General features: G+C 35.7%; 1 protein-coding gene across 7 annotated transcripts in view; it reads right to left on the reverse strand.

Annotated features, from left to right (window-relative positions):
• Nucleotides 1-16277, reverse strand: part of LOC128696751 (uncharacterized) — a 106477-nt gene that overhangs the window by 18751 nt on the left and 71449 nt on the right. For 5 of the 7 annotated variants that reach the window (XM_070094586.1, XM_070094585.1, XM_070094583.1 and 2 more), the window contains 2 exons: nt 15102-15223; nt 7744-7941 (listed from right to left, as the gene is read on the reverse strand). In XM_070094586.1, coding sequence (XP_069950687.1) covers nt 7870-7941; nt 15102-15223 — 194 coding nt within the window. In that variant the 3' untranslated portion in view covers nt 7744-7869. Of the gene's footprint in view, nt 1-3683; nt 4599-7743; nt 7942-15101; nt 15224-16277 lie in introns of those variants that run through there. The other 2 variants (XM_070094582.1, XM_070094581.1) reach the window with 2 other exon arrangements.

Here is a 16277-nt window from a genome sequence, read left to right on the forward strand (position 1 = left end):
AACATTATTCAAACATTTACATGTAACTTTACATGATGCATTGTTCTTGGTGTAATTTGCATCATTATTATTAAATTTAGCCCTTTCGTGCGGCAGAGCGACACTTGGGGAAATTTGAAATTAAACTAAAATTGCAGAATTTGTTAGTGCAACAATAAATATGCTAAATGTATATAGATATTTATTTAATACCTAAGTAATTTATTGTTCTAAAAGCATATTTTTAAAATATTCTAGCATAAATGTTGTTACTATTACACAAACACGAAGTGTAGTAACATATTTCAATAAATAGATCTTGCCGAAACTGAACGTCTACCTTAAACAGGGAATTTTAAAATAAGCCGACTTATTTCAAAGTGATGAAACTTCACAACAAATTAAAAGTTTCACTAAATTTAGCAAGAACATAATTATTTCTCTGTGACCGTGATACCCACAGCAAACCTATGGAGTCGTTCACTGCTGTATGGAAGAGGGGGACAGAAAAGGTGTGAACCTGAAGACTAAGAAGTGGGGTACAAAGAAAAATTCATAATGATAAAACTACAAATGAATGTGATATTTACAGTCAGCATACTAGATCAATCACAAATTAAGAGCAAAAAAATTAATCAAAGGCCAATACCGATAGTCAATATACAGTGGTGCCTCGAGTTTCGAACAGCTCCCAACTCGAACAATTATGTAAATGTATCTATAATATAAGTGCTTTTGTAAGTGTATTTTTGGGGGTCTGAAACGGACTAATCTAACTTACACTATTCCTTATGGGAACAAATTCGTTCAGTATTGGCACTTGAACAGCCTTCTGGAACGAATTAAGTTCATAACTCAAGGTATCACTGTATACTGGCGTAACACAGGACTGTCTCAGAGTCCATACTGATGTAAAACAGAATTTCGGAATTTCTAATAATCTTTTCTTGACTAAGGATGAATTAATAGCTAAGGTTATGTAGATAAGAAACAATCTTCACAGTTTACTCTAGCATATCATAAGCAGTGATATTGTAACTAACCAACATGTTTTATTGGAATAACAGTTGCATCTCACAAACTTGTTCTGCATGGCAGAGTTTCATCGCTGCTAAATAATGAAGTTTTTCAAAACTCTTCACCATTTTGGATTCATAAGGAGAAATTAACAATTAAGATTTAAAACTACTATTATTATTATTATTCATAAAAAATTCTGTGGTTTAAAAATTATTAGTTCTGGAAACCAAAGTTTTTAAAACATTTAATTTTACTTTTTGGCAATGGCATTTGGTAGAAAGGCACTGTAATAGAAGACTATATTTCATACCAGTTTTGCAAATTATTCATCTCCCATTCGAATGGCTCTCTATATCGGCTATGACACAATTTTTTAAGTCATGCCATTAAAAGAAATTGGACACCTGACAATATTTCAACATAAAATATTCTAATCAAGATTGAAAAATACAATAAGCCATTCAAATCATTTTTATCACCAAGATGAAATACATCTGCCGATTTTTTTAGTAAAATTTGAAACATTCAGAAACCTTTAGACTTAGTATTATAAAACACTAAAGGCAATAGTTTTGCTTTAACAGTATTGACCAAGAAAAATCAATAAGAGGGTAAAGAGAATTAACAATCATTAATCTCAAGGCTTCCTTTCACAGCAAGATTATGGCAAACTCACATTGTGTACCATAATTAGTACTATGTGAAAAAGGCATAGAACTGCCATCATGTAACCCAGGCAAAACTAGCACACCACAATAAAAAACTAATTCTTTGGGTAAGTGGAACACGGAGGGGAATATTTTCTTCTTAGGAAAGGCATATGAAACAGACGTCAACACTTCCAGTAAAGAAAAAGATTTCGTATTAAAAATATTTTATACCAGTTATAATGGGAACATTAGAAGTCTCCTTGGCAATAAAAGGCTTAATAGACCAGAATCTTTAGATAATGAAAAGCTCTGCATGTCCTAAGGTAAACAAGGCTTTCCAATCTTTAGTAGGCTGTCGAAACATTATCATTCACTACCAACAAATACCCAACAACTTCAAAATGTTATCAAGGCAAAAAGTAAATATATAAATACATAAATAAATAAATATATATATATATATATATATATATATATATATTGGCAGTTTGGAGGGATATGTTGTGTATCTTTATACGTATATGCTTCTAAGCTGTTGTATTCTGAGCACCTCTGCAAAAGCAGTGATAATGTGTGAGTGTGGTGAAAGTGTTGAATGATGATGAAAGTATTTTCTTTTTGGGGATTTTCTTTCTTTTTTGGGTCACCCTGCCTCGGTGGGAGACGACCGACTTGTTGAAAAAAAAAAAAAAAAAATATATATAGTATATATATATCTCTCTCTCTCTCTATATATATATATATATATATATATATATATATATATATATATATATATATATATATATATATATATATATATATATATATATATATATATATATATATATATATATATATATATATATATATATATATATATATATATATATATATATATATATATATATATATATATATATGTGTATATATATATGTATTTATATTTATATGTATTTTTTCATTTATTTCAACAAGTCGGCCGTCTCCCACCGAGGCAGTGTGACCCAAAAACGAAAGAAAATCCCCAAGAAGATAATACTTTCATCATCATTCAACACTTTCACCACACTCACACATTATCACTGCTTTTGCAGAGGTGCTCAGAATACAACAGTTCAGAAGCATATACGTATAAAGATACACAACATATCCCTCCAAACTGCCAATATCCCAAACCCCTCCTTTAAAGTGCAGGCATTGTACTTCCCATTTCCAGGACTCAAGTCCGACTATATGAAAATAACCGGTTTCCCTGAATCCCTTCACTAAATATTACCCTGCTCACACTCCAACAGATCGTCAGGTCCCAAGTACCATTCGTCTCCATTCACTCCTATCTATATATGTATATATGTATATATATATATATATATATATATATATGTATATATATGTATATATATGTATATATATGTATATATATGTATATATATATATATATATATATATATATATATATATATATATATATATATATATATATATATATATATATATGCCCTGCCTCGGTGGGAGACGACCGACTTGTTGAAAAAAAAAAAAAAAAAAAAAAAAAAAAAAAAAAAAAAAAAAAAAAAAAAAAAAAAAAATATATATATATATATATATATATATATATATATATATATATATATGTCTATATCTATATATATATATATATATATATATATATATATATATATATATATATATATATATATATATATATATATATATATATATATATACATGTACATTAGTAAAACTAAAACCTGATATCCATGAAGTATTCATCATAGATTTAAATATTTCTCTATGAACAAAAGCAAGTAACACAAATATAATTCTGAACCCCCCTACCTCTATTAAACAGATCATAAACAACTGAAGTTCATTACTCTTTCAGAGCATTAACCTTTAACTGTGATACCCTTCAATGGGATTATCAAAATCTTTTTTTCTGTCAGGAAAATATGAATTAAAAAAAAAAATAATTTTACATATGACATGACAATTGATTTAAATGAGCCTAATAAAATTTCCTCAAACAAGGTTCTTCAATTACAGACAAGCCACAAATATACACGTATTTAATCAGGAATTACAAAACCCCACAGGCAAACATAACATCACAGCCAAGTTTTTCCATGACACAAAAAAAGTGACTTCTTTCCAAGTCTTACATTGTGGCAGAGTTGCCTTTACCTCTGTTGCTGCCTTGTGATTGTGAACAACTGGAACATGTTTATGGTCAACATTTGTTAACCTACTTCATGAGATCATATGTTGAACCAAAACACTTCTGCTTACATACTGTGGATTCACTTAGCTATTGCAAGCAAGGTATTCAACAAGAGTCACATCTGCCGTAAATGTATCACTCATACTCTATGGAAGCTAAACCCACAAAAAAAAAAAAAATGACATTCACATAATAATTGTAAGCATTTTGTGTATGCAATATACAAGATAATAAAACAATGTACAATATGCAGCCATATGCACACACAAAACTCATTGACCATTTCCTACTAAGGCAAGGAAACACAAGAAAAGCCTTAATTCAACAATTTCCTTCCTTATGTTTTGTTTGAAAAAAAAAAATACAAGAACCCATGACCAATTTGCTGAGACAAAAGCTGAAGATTATACTGATGTCTTGACTCCTTCCTAAGGAAAATAAGCTGGGATGACCCCTTCCAAAATAGTGGATGAAATCCATCGGGTGGGAAAATCTAAGATGACCACAGTAGGTAATCCAACTTTATATCAAAATATCAGGCTACAAGATTCAATTATACTCTAAAAATGTCTCCTACTAGAATTTCCTATATTTTAATGCAGTTTTTTTTTTATTTCAAGTGCTTGATAATGTTGAAAGAAAAATGTTTAAGCCAAAGACTAAGGGATGAAAACAAAGGAAATACTTATGCATTGTGTGACAAGTGCAGTGAAGGCGGTGAGTATCCTCATGATATATGGTTCAAACTGAAAGACAGTTCGCAAGTGGAACAATTTAAGTAAATAGTAGGTAGTAGGTTGGTAGACAGCAACTGCCCAGGGAGGTACTACCGTCCTGCCAAGTGAGTGTGAAATGGAAACCTGTACGTAATTGTTTTACATGATGGTAGGATTGCTGGTGTCTTTTTTTTTTTTGTCTCAAACATGCAAGATTTCAGGTACAACTTGTTACTTCTACTTACACTTAGGACACATTACACTTGCATTTACAAGCATTCATACATACATACATACACATACATATACATACACATATACATATTCATACACAAATACTTATACATACACACATACATATATATACATACACACATACATATACATATACGTACATACACACATACATTTTCTTCTTTCAACAAACTGGCCATATCCCACCAAAGCAGGGTGGCCCAAAAAGAAAAACGAAAGTTTTTCTTTTTAAATTTAGTAATTTATACAGGAGAAGGGGTTACTAGGCCCTTGCTCCCATACACATACATATTCATACACACATACATATTCATACACACATACATATATATATACATACACACATACATATACATATTCTTCTTTCAACAAACCGGCAGTATCCCACCGAGGCAGGGTGGCCCAAAAAGAAAAACAGAAGATTCTCTTTTCAAATTTGGTAATTTATACAGGAGAAGGGGTTACTAGCCCCTTGCTCCCGGCATTTTAGTTGCCTCTTACAACACGCATGGCTTACAGAGGAAGAATTCTGTTCCACTTCCCCATGGAGATAAGAGGAAATAAATAAGAACCAGAACTAGAAAGAAAATAGCAGAAAACTCAGAGGGGTGTGTGTATATATAAACTTGTACATGTATGTGTAGTGTGACCTAAGTGTAAGTAGAAGTAGGAAGACGCACCTGAAATCTTGCATGTTTATGAGACAAAAAAAAGGACACCAGCAATCCTACCATCATGTAAAACAATTACAGGCTTTCGTTTTACACTCACTTGGCAGAATGGTAGTACCTCCCTGGGTGGTTGCTGTCTACCAACCTACTACCTAGAATACATACATATATACATACATATATACATACATACACACACACATATACATACATGCACATACACCTCTCTGGGTTTTCTTCTAGTTTTTTACTAGTGCTTCTTGTTTATTTCCTCTTATGTCCATGGAGAAGTGGAATAGAATTCTTCCTCTATAAGCCATGCGTGTCGTAAGAGGTGACTAAAATGCCGGGAGCAAGGGGCTAGTAACCCCTTCTCCTGTATATATTACTAAATGTAAAAGGAGAAACTTTCGTTTTTCCTTTTGAGCCACCCCGCCTTGTTGGGATACGGCTGGTGTGTTGAAAGAAAGCATACATATTCATACACACATACATCTACATACACACATACACATACAGTGGACCCCCTGCTTATGATATTATTTCATTCCAGAAGTATGTTCAGGTGCCATTACTGAACGAATTTGTTCCCATAAGGAATATTGTGAATTAGATTAGTCCATTTCAGACCCCCAAACATACACGTACAAATGCACTTACATAAATACACTTACATAATTGGTCGCATTGGGAGCTGATCGTAAAGCGGGGGTCCACTGTACATACACACATACATATACATACATATATATACATATATACATACATACACACATACATATACATACATACATGCACAAACACCTCTCTGGGTTTTCTTCTAGTTTTTTACTAGTGCTTCTTCTTGTTTATTTCCTCTTATGTCCATGGGGAAGTGGAAAAGAATTCTTCCTCCGTAAGCCATGCGTGTCGTAAGAGGCAACTAACATGCCCAGAGCAAGGGGCTGGTAACCCCTTCTCCTGTATACATTACTAAAGTAAAAAAAGAGGAACTTGCATTTTTCTTTTAGGACCACCCTGCTTCAGTGCGATATGGCTGGTTTGTTGAAAAGAAAGTTTTATAATATTTACTGGAATATTCCCCACCCAATTTTTTTTCCCACTGTACCTGTATATTCCATGGATCAAAGAATGTAAAAATGAGTTAAATCTGACGAGAGGAATTTGTTTTAGGTTGTCCAGGAACTGCCACTTTACACAATGATACTTTTGCAAGTGCTAATACTTCCCATGAGACCAATGTAGTGTTTGCTCAATGAGAAAGTTGGAAACAATGATAAGTCTGGTGTTAAGCAATAGACAAACACAGGCAAGGCCAGTAATTTTTGAAGACACTGCCTTGACACTACTTACCTTAGTGGCATAAATGATAGTCACTAATGCAGAAGACACTGAAATTTTGGTCCTTGCTGTGTGTCACACACAAGACAGGTAACATTTTAGGAATTAAAAGAAAAAGTATGTTTAATTGTACATAGTTCTGTACAATTAAACATACTTTTTCTGATTTTCATAATTACAAATCCACATTTATTTGCTGGATCCGATTCAGCTTCTTTAACTAAATGAAAGAGAGATAGTCTATGATAAAACATAGTAGTCAAAAGAGGACCATAAGCTAATGGAATCACTTGTTACCACACTTCCTGTTTCCTAAATACCTTGAAAATAGGATAAAATACACTATAAATGTGTCTAGATAAGGTCACAAATCCTTTAGACAAAGAAAGAGCTTTGAAGAGAAAATAGAGAGGAAGTGAACAATTTAGAATCCCATAAGATGACTCCCACAGCCTCAAACTGAAAGAGCAAATAGTTAAGTGTACCTTCTCAGTCATTTCAGGCCTGACAGCCCGCCCTCTCAACTCAAGCACGGGTGACTTGTTGATCCACTATATGAAAAGCAAGAGCCAAGATGTAGTTTAATTACTTAAAGCAGCCACTTTGGATCTGACACCTAACAAACTTAGCCCACTGTCCTTACAGTCATTAAAAGAAAAATCAAGAAATCGGTAAATATTTTCCAAACTTTGTCCCAGTGAATTATTTGTGGATTCTTAAGATTTTCTATCATTTGATTAAGTACAGGTAAGGGGTTACCAGCGCATTGCCTGGCATTTTAGTCCCCTATTACACACACAACTTACAAGAGGATATACTGTACTCTATAATTTATATATATATATATATATATATATATATATATATATATATATATATATATATATATATATATATATATGCATACATACAAACAGTATATTATTTGAAAGAAAACTTAATGGTACTAGACCACAGGCAAACTTTTATCAAGTGTTTCACTGAGCTAATAGGTGTTAAAGCCAATGAAGTAAATACTGTACTTTGATGGTGGTTCAACCTGATGGCTCTTGAGACATCCACTGTGCATGCCCAAGAAGAACCAATTTTTCATTCAGGTGCACATACTGAAAGGTACAACATTGTATTAATAAACCATTTATCTGAAAAAATCAACACACAATCTTAAAAAATTTATTTTCTTACAGCAACACTTCTCAGACATAAGAGGTACATTCAACAATGGCTAGTTCAGCAAATACAGTAAATAACATTTACATTATTTCTTTAACATTAACCCTTAAACTGTCCAAACATAGATCTACATTTATGTGCGTAGTGCTCCGACCTTGATTTTCTCCATTTGAAAGCATGTAAAAAAAATGTAGATCTATGTTTGGAGGGCTACACAAGCGAACGCACATCTACTTTTGGACAGTTTAAGGATTAAATAACAACCAAGTTTCACATTCTGTAACTGCAGGTAACACCATAATTTTTTTCCAATGACACAATGGAAAAAATGGTGATTTATATATCTGGACACCATTCATCCATGTTAATGTTGAATTTTCCCACCCTGAGCTACCAAAGAATGTACTACTGAAAAATATTCCTGCCCCATAAATACAAACTGATCTAATAGTCTAGTCTAAAAAAATTATCCTAGCATATCAATGCACTCAGCAGACAGTGGATCAAGCATCCAGGACGTCTGATGAACCACACTGGTTTAGGGCTTAACAGGAATTAGAGAGATCAATACAAAAAATGGACATTAAATATCCACATAACTAAAAGTCATAAGTATTACATACTCATATGGGTAGCGAGGGGCTGAAGAGGGATGGGATAGTTTTAAAAATGCAGTATTAGAATGTGGGCCAGAAGTTTGTGCCTATAAGAGGGTGGGTGTAGGAGGAAAGATTAGTGATTGGTGTAATGATGAAGTAAAGGGCATGATAAGAGAAAAAGGTAGCTTATGAGAGGTTTTTACAAAGTAGAAGTAATATAAGAAGGGCAGAGAATATGAAGAGTAAAAGAAAGGTGAAGAGAGTGGTAAGAGAGTGCAAAAGGAGAATAAATGATAGAGAGGGAAAGGCTTTGTCAATAAATTTTGCTGAGAATAAGAAAAAATTTTGAAGTGAGATAAACAAGCCTAGAGAACAAATGGATTTGTCAGTTAAAAATAGAGTAAGAGAGTTAGTAGATGGGGAGTTGGAGGTATTGGGCAGATGGCGGGAATACTCTGAGGAACTTTTAAATGTCGATGAAGAAGGGGGGCAGTAATTTTATGCACTGGCCAGGGAGGTATAACATCTTTTAGGAGTGAAGAAGAGCAGGATGTGAGTGTGAGGGAGGTGCATGAGGCATTACACAGAATGAAACGGGGTAAAGCAGCAGGAACTGATGGAATCATGATAGAAATGTTAAAAGTGTTGGAGTGGTTGGTATTTTTGTTTAATTTGTTTAATGAAGGGGTGGGAGAGTTTCAGTGGAGAGGAATAAATGGGATTAGGTCAGGGGTTTCAAATAGAGTTAGAGCTAAAGAAGGAGTAGCAATAATGTTGAAGGATAAGCTATGGCAGGAAAAGAGGGACCATAAATGTATTAATTCAAGGATTATGTGGAGTAAAATAAAGATTGGATGTGAAAAGTGGGTTATAATAAGCGTGTATGCACCTGGAGAAGAGAGAAGTGTAGAGGAGAGAGAGAGATATTGGGAAATGTTGAGTGAATGCATGGGGAGTTTTGAATCAAGTGTGAGAGTAATGGTGGTTGGGGATTTCAATGCTAAAGTGGGTAAAAATGTTATAGAGGGAGTAGTAGGTAAATTTGGGGTGCCAGGGGTAAATGTAAATGGGGAGCCTTTAATTGAGCTATGTGTAGAAAGAGATTTGGTAATAAGTAATACATATTTTATGAAAAAGAGGATAAATAAATATACAAGGTATGATGTAGCACGTAATGAAAGTAGTTTATTAGATTATGTATTGGTGGATAAAAGGTTGATGGGTAGGCTCCAGGATGTACATGTTTATAGAGGGGCAACTGATATATCGGATCATTATTTAGTTGTAGCTACAGTTAGAGTAAGAGGTAGATGGGAAAAGAGGAAGGTGGCAACAACAAGTAAGAGGGAGGTGAAAGTGTATAAACTAAGGGAGGAGGAAGTTCGGGTGAGATATAAGCGACTATTGGCAGAAAGGTGGGCTAGTGCAAAGATGAGTAGTGGGGGGGTTGAAGAGGGTTGGAATAGTTTTAAAAATGCAGTATTAGAATGTGGGGCAGAAGTTTGTGGTTATAGGAGGGTGGGGGCAGGAGGAAAGAGGAGTGATTAGTGGAATGATGAAGTAAAGGGTGTGATAAAAGAGAAAAAGGTAGCTTATGAGAGGTTTTTACAAAGCAGAAGTGTTATAAGAAGAGCAGAGTATATGGAGAGTAAAAGAAAGGTAAAGAGAGTGGTGAGAGAGTGCAAAAGGAGAGCAGATAATAGAGTGGGAGAGGCACTGTCAAGAAATTTTAATGAAAATAAGAAAAAATTTTGGAGTGAGTTAAACAAGTTAAGAAAGCCTAGGGAAAGTATGGATTTGTCAGTTAAAAACAGAGTAGGGTAGTAGTAGATGGGGAGAGGGAGGTATTAGGTAGATGGCGAGAATATTTTGAGGAACTTTTAAATGTTAAGGAAGAAACAGAGGCAGTAATTTCATGCACTGGTCAGGGAGGTATACCATCTTTTAGGAGTGAAGAAGAGTAGAATGTAAGTGTGGGGGAGGTACGTGAGGCATTACGTAAAATGAAAGGGGGTAAAGCAGCTGGAACTGATGGGATCATGACAGAAATGTTAAAAGCAGGGGGGGATATAGTGTTGGAGTGGTTGGTACTTTTGTTTAATAAATGTATGAAAGAGGGGAAGGTACCTAGGGATTGGCGGAGAGCATGTATAGTCCCTTTATATAAAGGGAAAGGGGACAAAAGAGACTGTAAAAATTATAGAGGAATAAGTTTACTGAGTATACCAGGAAAAGTGTACGGTAGGGTTATAACTGAAAGAATTAGAGGTAAGACAGAATGTAGGATTGCGGATGAGCAGGGAGGTTTCAGAGTGGGTAGGGGATGTGTAGATCAAGTGTTTACATTAAAGCATGTATGTGAACAGTATTTAGATAAAGGTAGGGAAGTTTTTATTGCATTTATGGATTTAGAAAAGGCATATGATAGAGTGGATAGAGGAGCAATGTGGCAGATGTTGCAAGTATATGGAATAGGTGGTAAGTTATTAAATGCTGTAAAGAGTTTTTATGAGGATAGCGAGGCTCAGGTTAGGGTGTGTAGAAGAGAGGGAGACTACTTCCCGGTAAAAGTAGGTCTTAGACAGGGATGTGTAATGTCACCATGGTTGTTTAATATATTTATAGATGGGGTTGTAAAGGAAGTAAATGCTAGGGTGTTCGGGAGAGGGGTGGGATTAAATTTTGGGGAATCAAATTCAAAATGGGAATTGACACAGTTACTTTTTGCTGATGATACTGTGCTTATGGGAGATTCTAAAGAAAAATTGCAAAGGTTAGTGGATGAGTTTGGGAATGTGTGTAAAGGTAGAAAGTTGAAAGTGAACATAGAAAAGAGTAAGGTGATGAGGGTGTCAAATGATTTAGATAAAGAAAAATTGGATATCAAATTGGGGAGGAGGAGTATGGAAGAAGTGAATGTTTTCAGATACTTGGGAGTTGACGTGTTGGCGGATGGATTTATGAAGGATGAGGTTAATCGTAGAATTGATGAGGGAAAAAAGGTGAGTGGTGCGTTGAGGTACATGTGGAGTCAAAAAACGTTATCTATGGAGGCAAAGAAGGGAATGTATGAAAGTATAGTAGTACCAACACTCTTATATGGGTGTGAAGCTTGGGTGGTAAATGCAGCAGCGAGGAGACGGTTGGAGGCAGTGGAGATGTCCTGTTTAAGGGCAATGTGTGGTGTAAATATTATGCAGAAAATACGGAGTGTGGAAATTAGGAAAAGGTGTGGAGTTAATAAAAGTATTAGTCAGAGGGCAGAAGAGGGGTTTGTTGAGGTGGTTTGGTCATTTAGAGAGAATGGATCAAAGTAGAATGACATGGAAAGCATATAAATCTATAGGGGAAGGAAGGCGGGGTAGGGGTCGTCCTCGAAAGGGTTGAAGAGAGGGGGTAAAGGAGGTTTTGTGGGCGAGGGGCTTGGACTTCCAGCAAGCATGCGTGAGCGTGTTAGATAGGAGTGAATGGAGACGAATGGTACTTGGGACCTGACGATCTGTTGGAGTGTGAGCAGGGTAATATTTAGTGAAGGGATTCAGGGAAACCGGTTATTTTCATATAGTCGGACTTGAGTCCTGGAAATGGGAAGTACAATGCCTGCACTTTAAAGGAGGGGTTTGGGATATTGGCAGTTTGGAGGGATATGTTGTGTATCTTTATATGTGTATGTTTCTAAACTGTTGTATTCTGAGCACCTCTGCAAAAACAGTGATAATGTGCGAGTGTGGTGAAAGTGTTGAATGATGATGAAAGTATTCTCTTTTTGGGGATTTTCTTTCTTTTTTGGGTCACCCTGCCTTGGTGGGAGACGGCTGACTTGTTGAAAAAAAAAAAAAAAATCTCCATGGGGAAGTGGAAAATTACTAAGTGGAAATTGCTAACTTAAAAAAGTAAAATTCTCATTTTTCTGTTTAGGTCACCCTGCTTCAGTGGGATAAGTTTGTTGAGGAAAAAAAAAAAAAAAGCCTATTGAGTATACCAGGTAAAGTGTATGGTAAGGTTATTACTAAAAGGATGGGTAGGGGATGTGTAGACCAAGTGTTTCCTTTGAAGCATATAAGTGAACAATATTAAGATAAAAACAGGAAAGTTTTCAGTGCTTTTATGGGTTTAGAAAAGGCACATGACAGAGTGGATAGGAGAGCTATGTGGCAGATGTTGCAAGTATATGGAATAGGTACAAGTTACTAAAAGCTGTAGAGCTTCCATGAAAATATTGAGGTTCAGGTTAGGGTGTGTAGAAGAGATTTAGATAACTTTCCAGTAAAAGTAGGCCTTAGACAATGATGTGTCATGATTGTTTAACATATTTATAGATGGGGTTGTAAAAGAAGTATATGGTAGGCTGTGGGGAGAGGAGTGGGATTAAATTATGCAGAATCTAATACAAAATGGGAGTAGATACAGTTACTTTTAGCTAATTATACTGTGCTTTTGGGAAATTCTGAGAAGTTGCAAAGGTTAGTGAATGAGTGTGGGAAAGTGTGTAAAGGAAGTTAAATGTATATATAGATAAGAGTAAGGTGATGATGGTATCAAATAAGTTAGGCAAGGAAAAATTGGATATCATATCAGAGGGAGGAAATATGGAGGAAGTGAATGTGTTCAAATATTTGGAAGTGGATGTTTCAGCAAATGGGTATATAAAGGACAAGGTAAACCACAAAACTGATGAAGGGAAAAAGGTGGGTGGTGCATTTAGGTATCTGTGGAGACAAAGAACATTATCCATAGAGGAAAAGAAGAAAATGTATGAGAGTATAGTGGTACCAACACTCCTATATGGGTGGGAAGCATGGGTTGTGAATGTTTCAGCAAGGAGGAGGCTGGAGGCAGGGGAGATGTCAAGTCTAAGGGCAATACATATGTGGTGTAAATATTACACAGAGACTTTGTAGTGTAGAAATTAGGTGTAGAGCTATAAAAATATTATTCAGAAGCCTGGGGAGGAATTGAGGTGGTTTGGTTTGGCCATTTAGAGGCTGAAGCAAAACAGGATGACTTGGAGGGAGTATAAAACTGTAGTGGAGGGAAGGCAGGGTAGGGGTCACCCTAGGATAGGATGGAGGGAGGGGGTAGAGGAGGTTTTGGGTGCAAGGGGCTTGAACCTACAGCAGGCATGTGTGAGTGTGCTAGACAGGAGGGGAGATGAATGGTTTTAGGACTTGACAAGCTGTTGGAATGTGAGCAGGGTAATATTTTGTCAAGGGATTCAGGGAAACCGGTTAGCCAGACCAAGTCATGGAGGTGGGAAGTATAGTGCTTGCATTCTAAAGGAGGGGATTGAGACATCTGCTGTTTAGAGTGACATCTAAACTGTTGTATCTGCATGCCTCTGGCAAGACAGTGATAGTGTGAAAGATGATGAAAATGTTTCCTTTTCAGATGATCCTGCCTCAGTGAGAGACAGTCAGCATGTTATAAGAAAAAATACAAATTCTGAAGAATTTTTGTTTAACACATCGGTCGTTTCCCACCGAGGCAGGGTGACCCACCGAGGCAGGGTGACCCAAAAAAGAAAGAAAAAACTTTCATCATTCATACATAATCACTGTCTTTGCAGAGGTGCTAAGATATGACAGTTTAGATGTCACTCTAAACAGCCAATATCCCAAACCCCTCCTTCAAAGTGCAGGCATTATACTTCCCATCTCAAGGACTCAAGTCTGACTAACCGGTTTCCCTGAATCCCTTTACAAAATATCACCCTGCTCACACTCCAACAGCTCATCAGGTCTCAAAATCCAATTTTTTTTTATTTAATATCTAACACGCTCATGCACGCTTGCTGAAAACCCAAAGCTTCTTGAATACAAAGCATCCTTTACCCCCCCTCCCACCAACCTTTCCTACGACGACTCCTAAACCGCCTTCCTTCCACTACAGATATATAAGCTCTCCATGTCATTCTACTTTGTTCCACCTATCTAAATGACCAAACCACCTCAACAAACCCCTCTTCAGCCCTCTGACTAATATTTAATGACTCCACACCTCCTCCTAATTTCCATACTATGAACTATCTGCATAATATTTACACCATGCACTGTCCTTAGACATGACATCACAACTGCCTCCAGCCTCCTCCTTGCAGCAGCATTTACAACCCATGCTTCACACCCACATAAGAGTGTTGGTACCACTGTACTCTCATACATTCCTTTTCTTGCCTCCATGGATAACGTTTTTTGTCTCCACAGATACCTCAAAGCACCACTCACCTTTTTTCCTTCATCAATTCTATAGATAACCTCCTTCTTCATAAATCCATCTGCTGACAAGTCAACCCCCAAATATCTAAAAACATTCATTTCTTCCAAACTCCCTCCCTCCAATGTAATATCCAATTTTTCTTTACCTAAATCATTTGATACCCTCATCGCCTTACTTTTATCTACGTTCACTTAACTACATTAATATTAACCAGCAAAAAAATAAAAAAAAATTACGAAGATGTATTCATTTAACCAAATCAACACAAATGAACAAACCTGATCACTGTCTCGCCGATAAAGATTGACTAGAGGAACGCCATCTTCAGTATATGAAACCACATTAGCGAAGAGAATAGTGTCACTCACAAGCTCCTCCATTACTGCTACAGAGGTATCATCTATAGGACAAACACAGAAAATGATTACTGATAACTCCAAGACAATCTTGTAGTTTATATACTCCATGAATAAGAAACATAAAATTTTTGGTATGTCTTCATGTCATACATCATACTATAAATATGATACCATGCAGTGCACTGAAAAATGCCATTTCTTGTAATGCTGAACATCTATAAATTCATTATGACAATTACCTTCTGTTGCCTAAAAGAAAACTGGCAGCTGGCAAATAGTTTTTAGTATTAGGATGTACTAGAAGAAATATGCCCAGAAAAATAAATTCAATATAGATATATAAATACAGTGGCACCTCGAATTTCGGCCTTAATTTGTCCCAGAAGGCTGTTTGAGTGCTGTTACCAAACAAATTTGTTCCCATAAGGAATAATGTAAATTAGATTAGTCAGTTTCAGACCCCCAATAACACACTTACAAAAACACACTTACATAATTATTTGAGTTGGGAGCTGTTCGAAATTTGAGGTACCACTGTATACCTATACTGGGGAAGTGGAATAGAATTCTTCCTCTGTAAGCCATGCATGTCGTACGAGGTGACTAAAATACTGGGAGCAAGGAGCTAGTAACCCCTTCTGCTGTATACTTTACTAAATTTAAAGAGAGAAACTTTTGTTTTTCTTTTTAGGTCACCCTGCCTCAGTGCAATATGGTCGTTTGTTGAAAAAAAAAAAAAGTGAAGTTCAGGAAGAGGATAAACCAAAATATTAGCTCGCTGGTAATAGAGGCTGTGAGGGAGGTGGTACTGGCAGCATCAGTTCACAAAATATATCAATGTTCTCATAATTTATAAAAATTTTTGCACAAAAAGTGTTCATTTAGTTACCTCCATCAATGCTGCATCCAAATGCGAACCTGAAGCCATTAACTTACTCATACTGCAGGCATGATCAAAATATATATTTCACAAAATGCTATTAACTCTTTCAGGGTTTCGGACGTACTAGTACGGCTTACACACCAGGGTTATTGACGTACTAGTACGCCTAAATTCTAGTGCCTTCAAATCTAACCAGAGAAAGATGGTAGGCC

The sequence above is a fragment of the Cherax quadricarinatus genome, chromosome 46 (assembly GCF_038502225.1).
Source record: "Cherax quadricarinatus isolate ZL_2023a chromosome 46, ASM3850222v1, whole genome shotgun sequence".
Classification (NCBI taxonomy): domain Eukaryota; kingdom Metazoa; phylum Arthropoda; class Malacostraca; order Decapoda; family Parastacidae; genus Cherax; species Cherax quadricarinatus.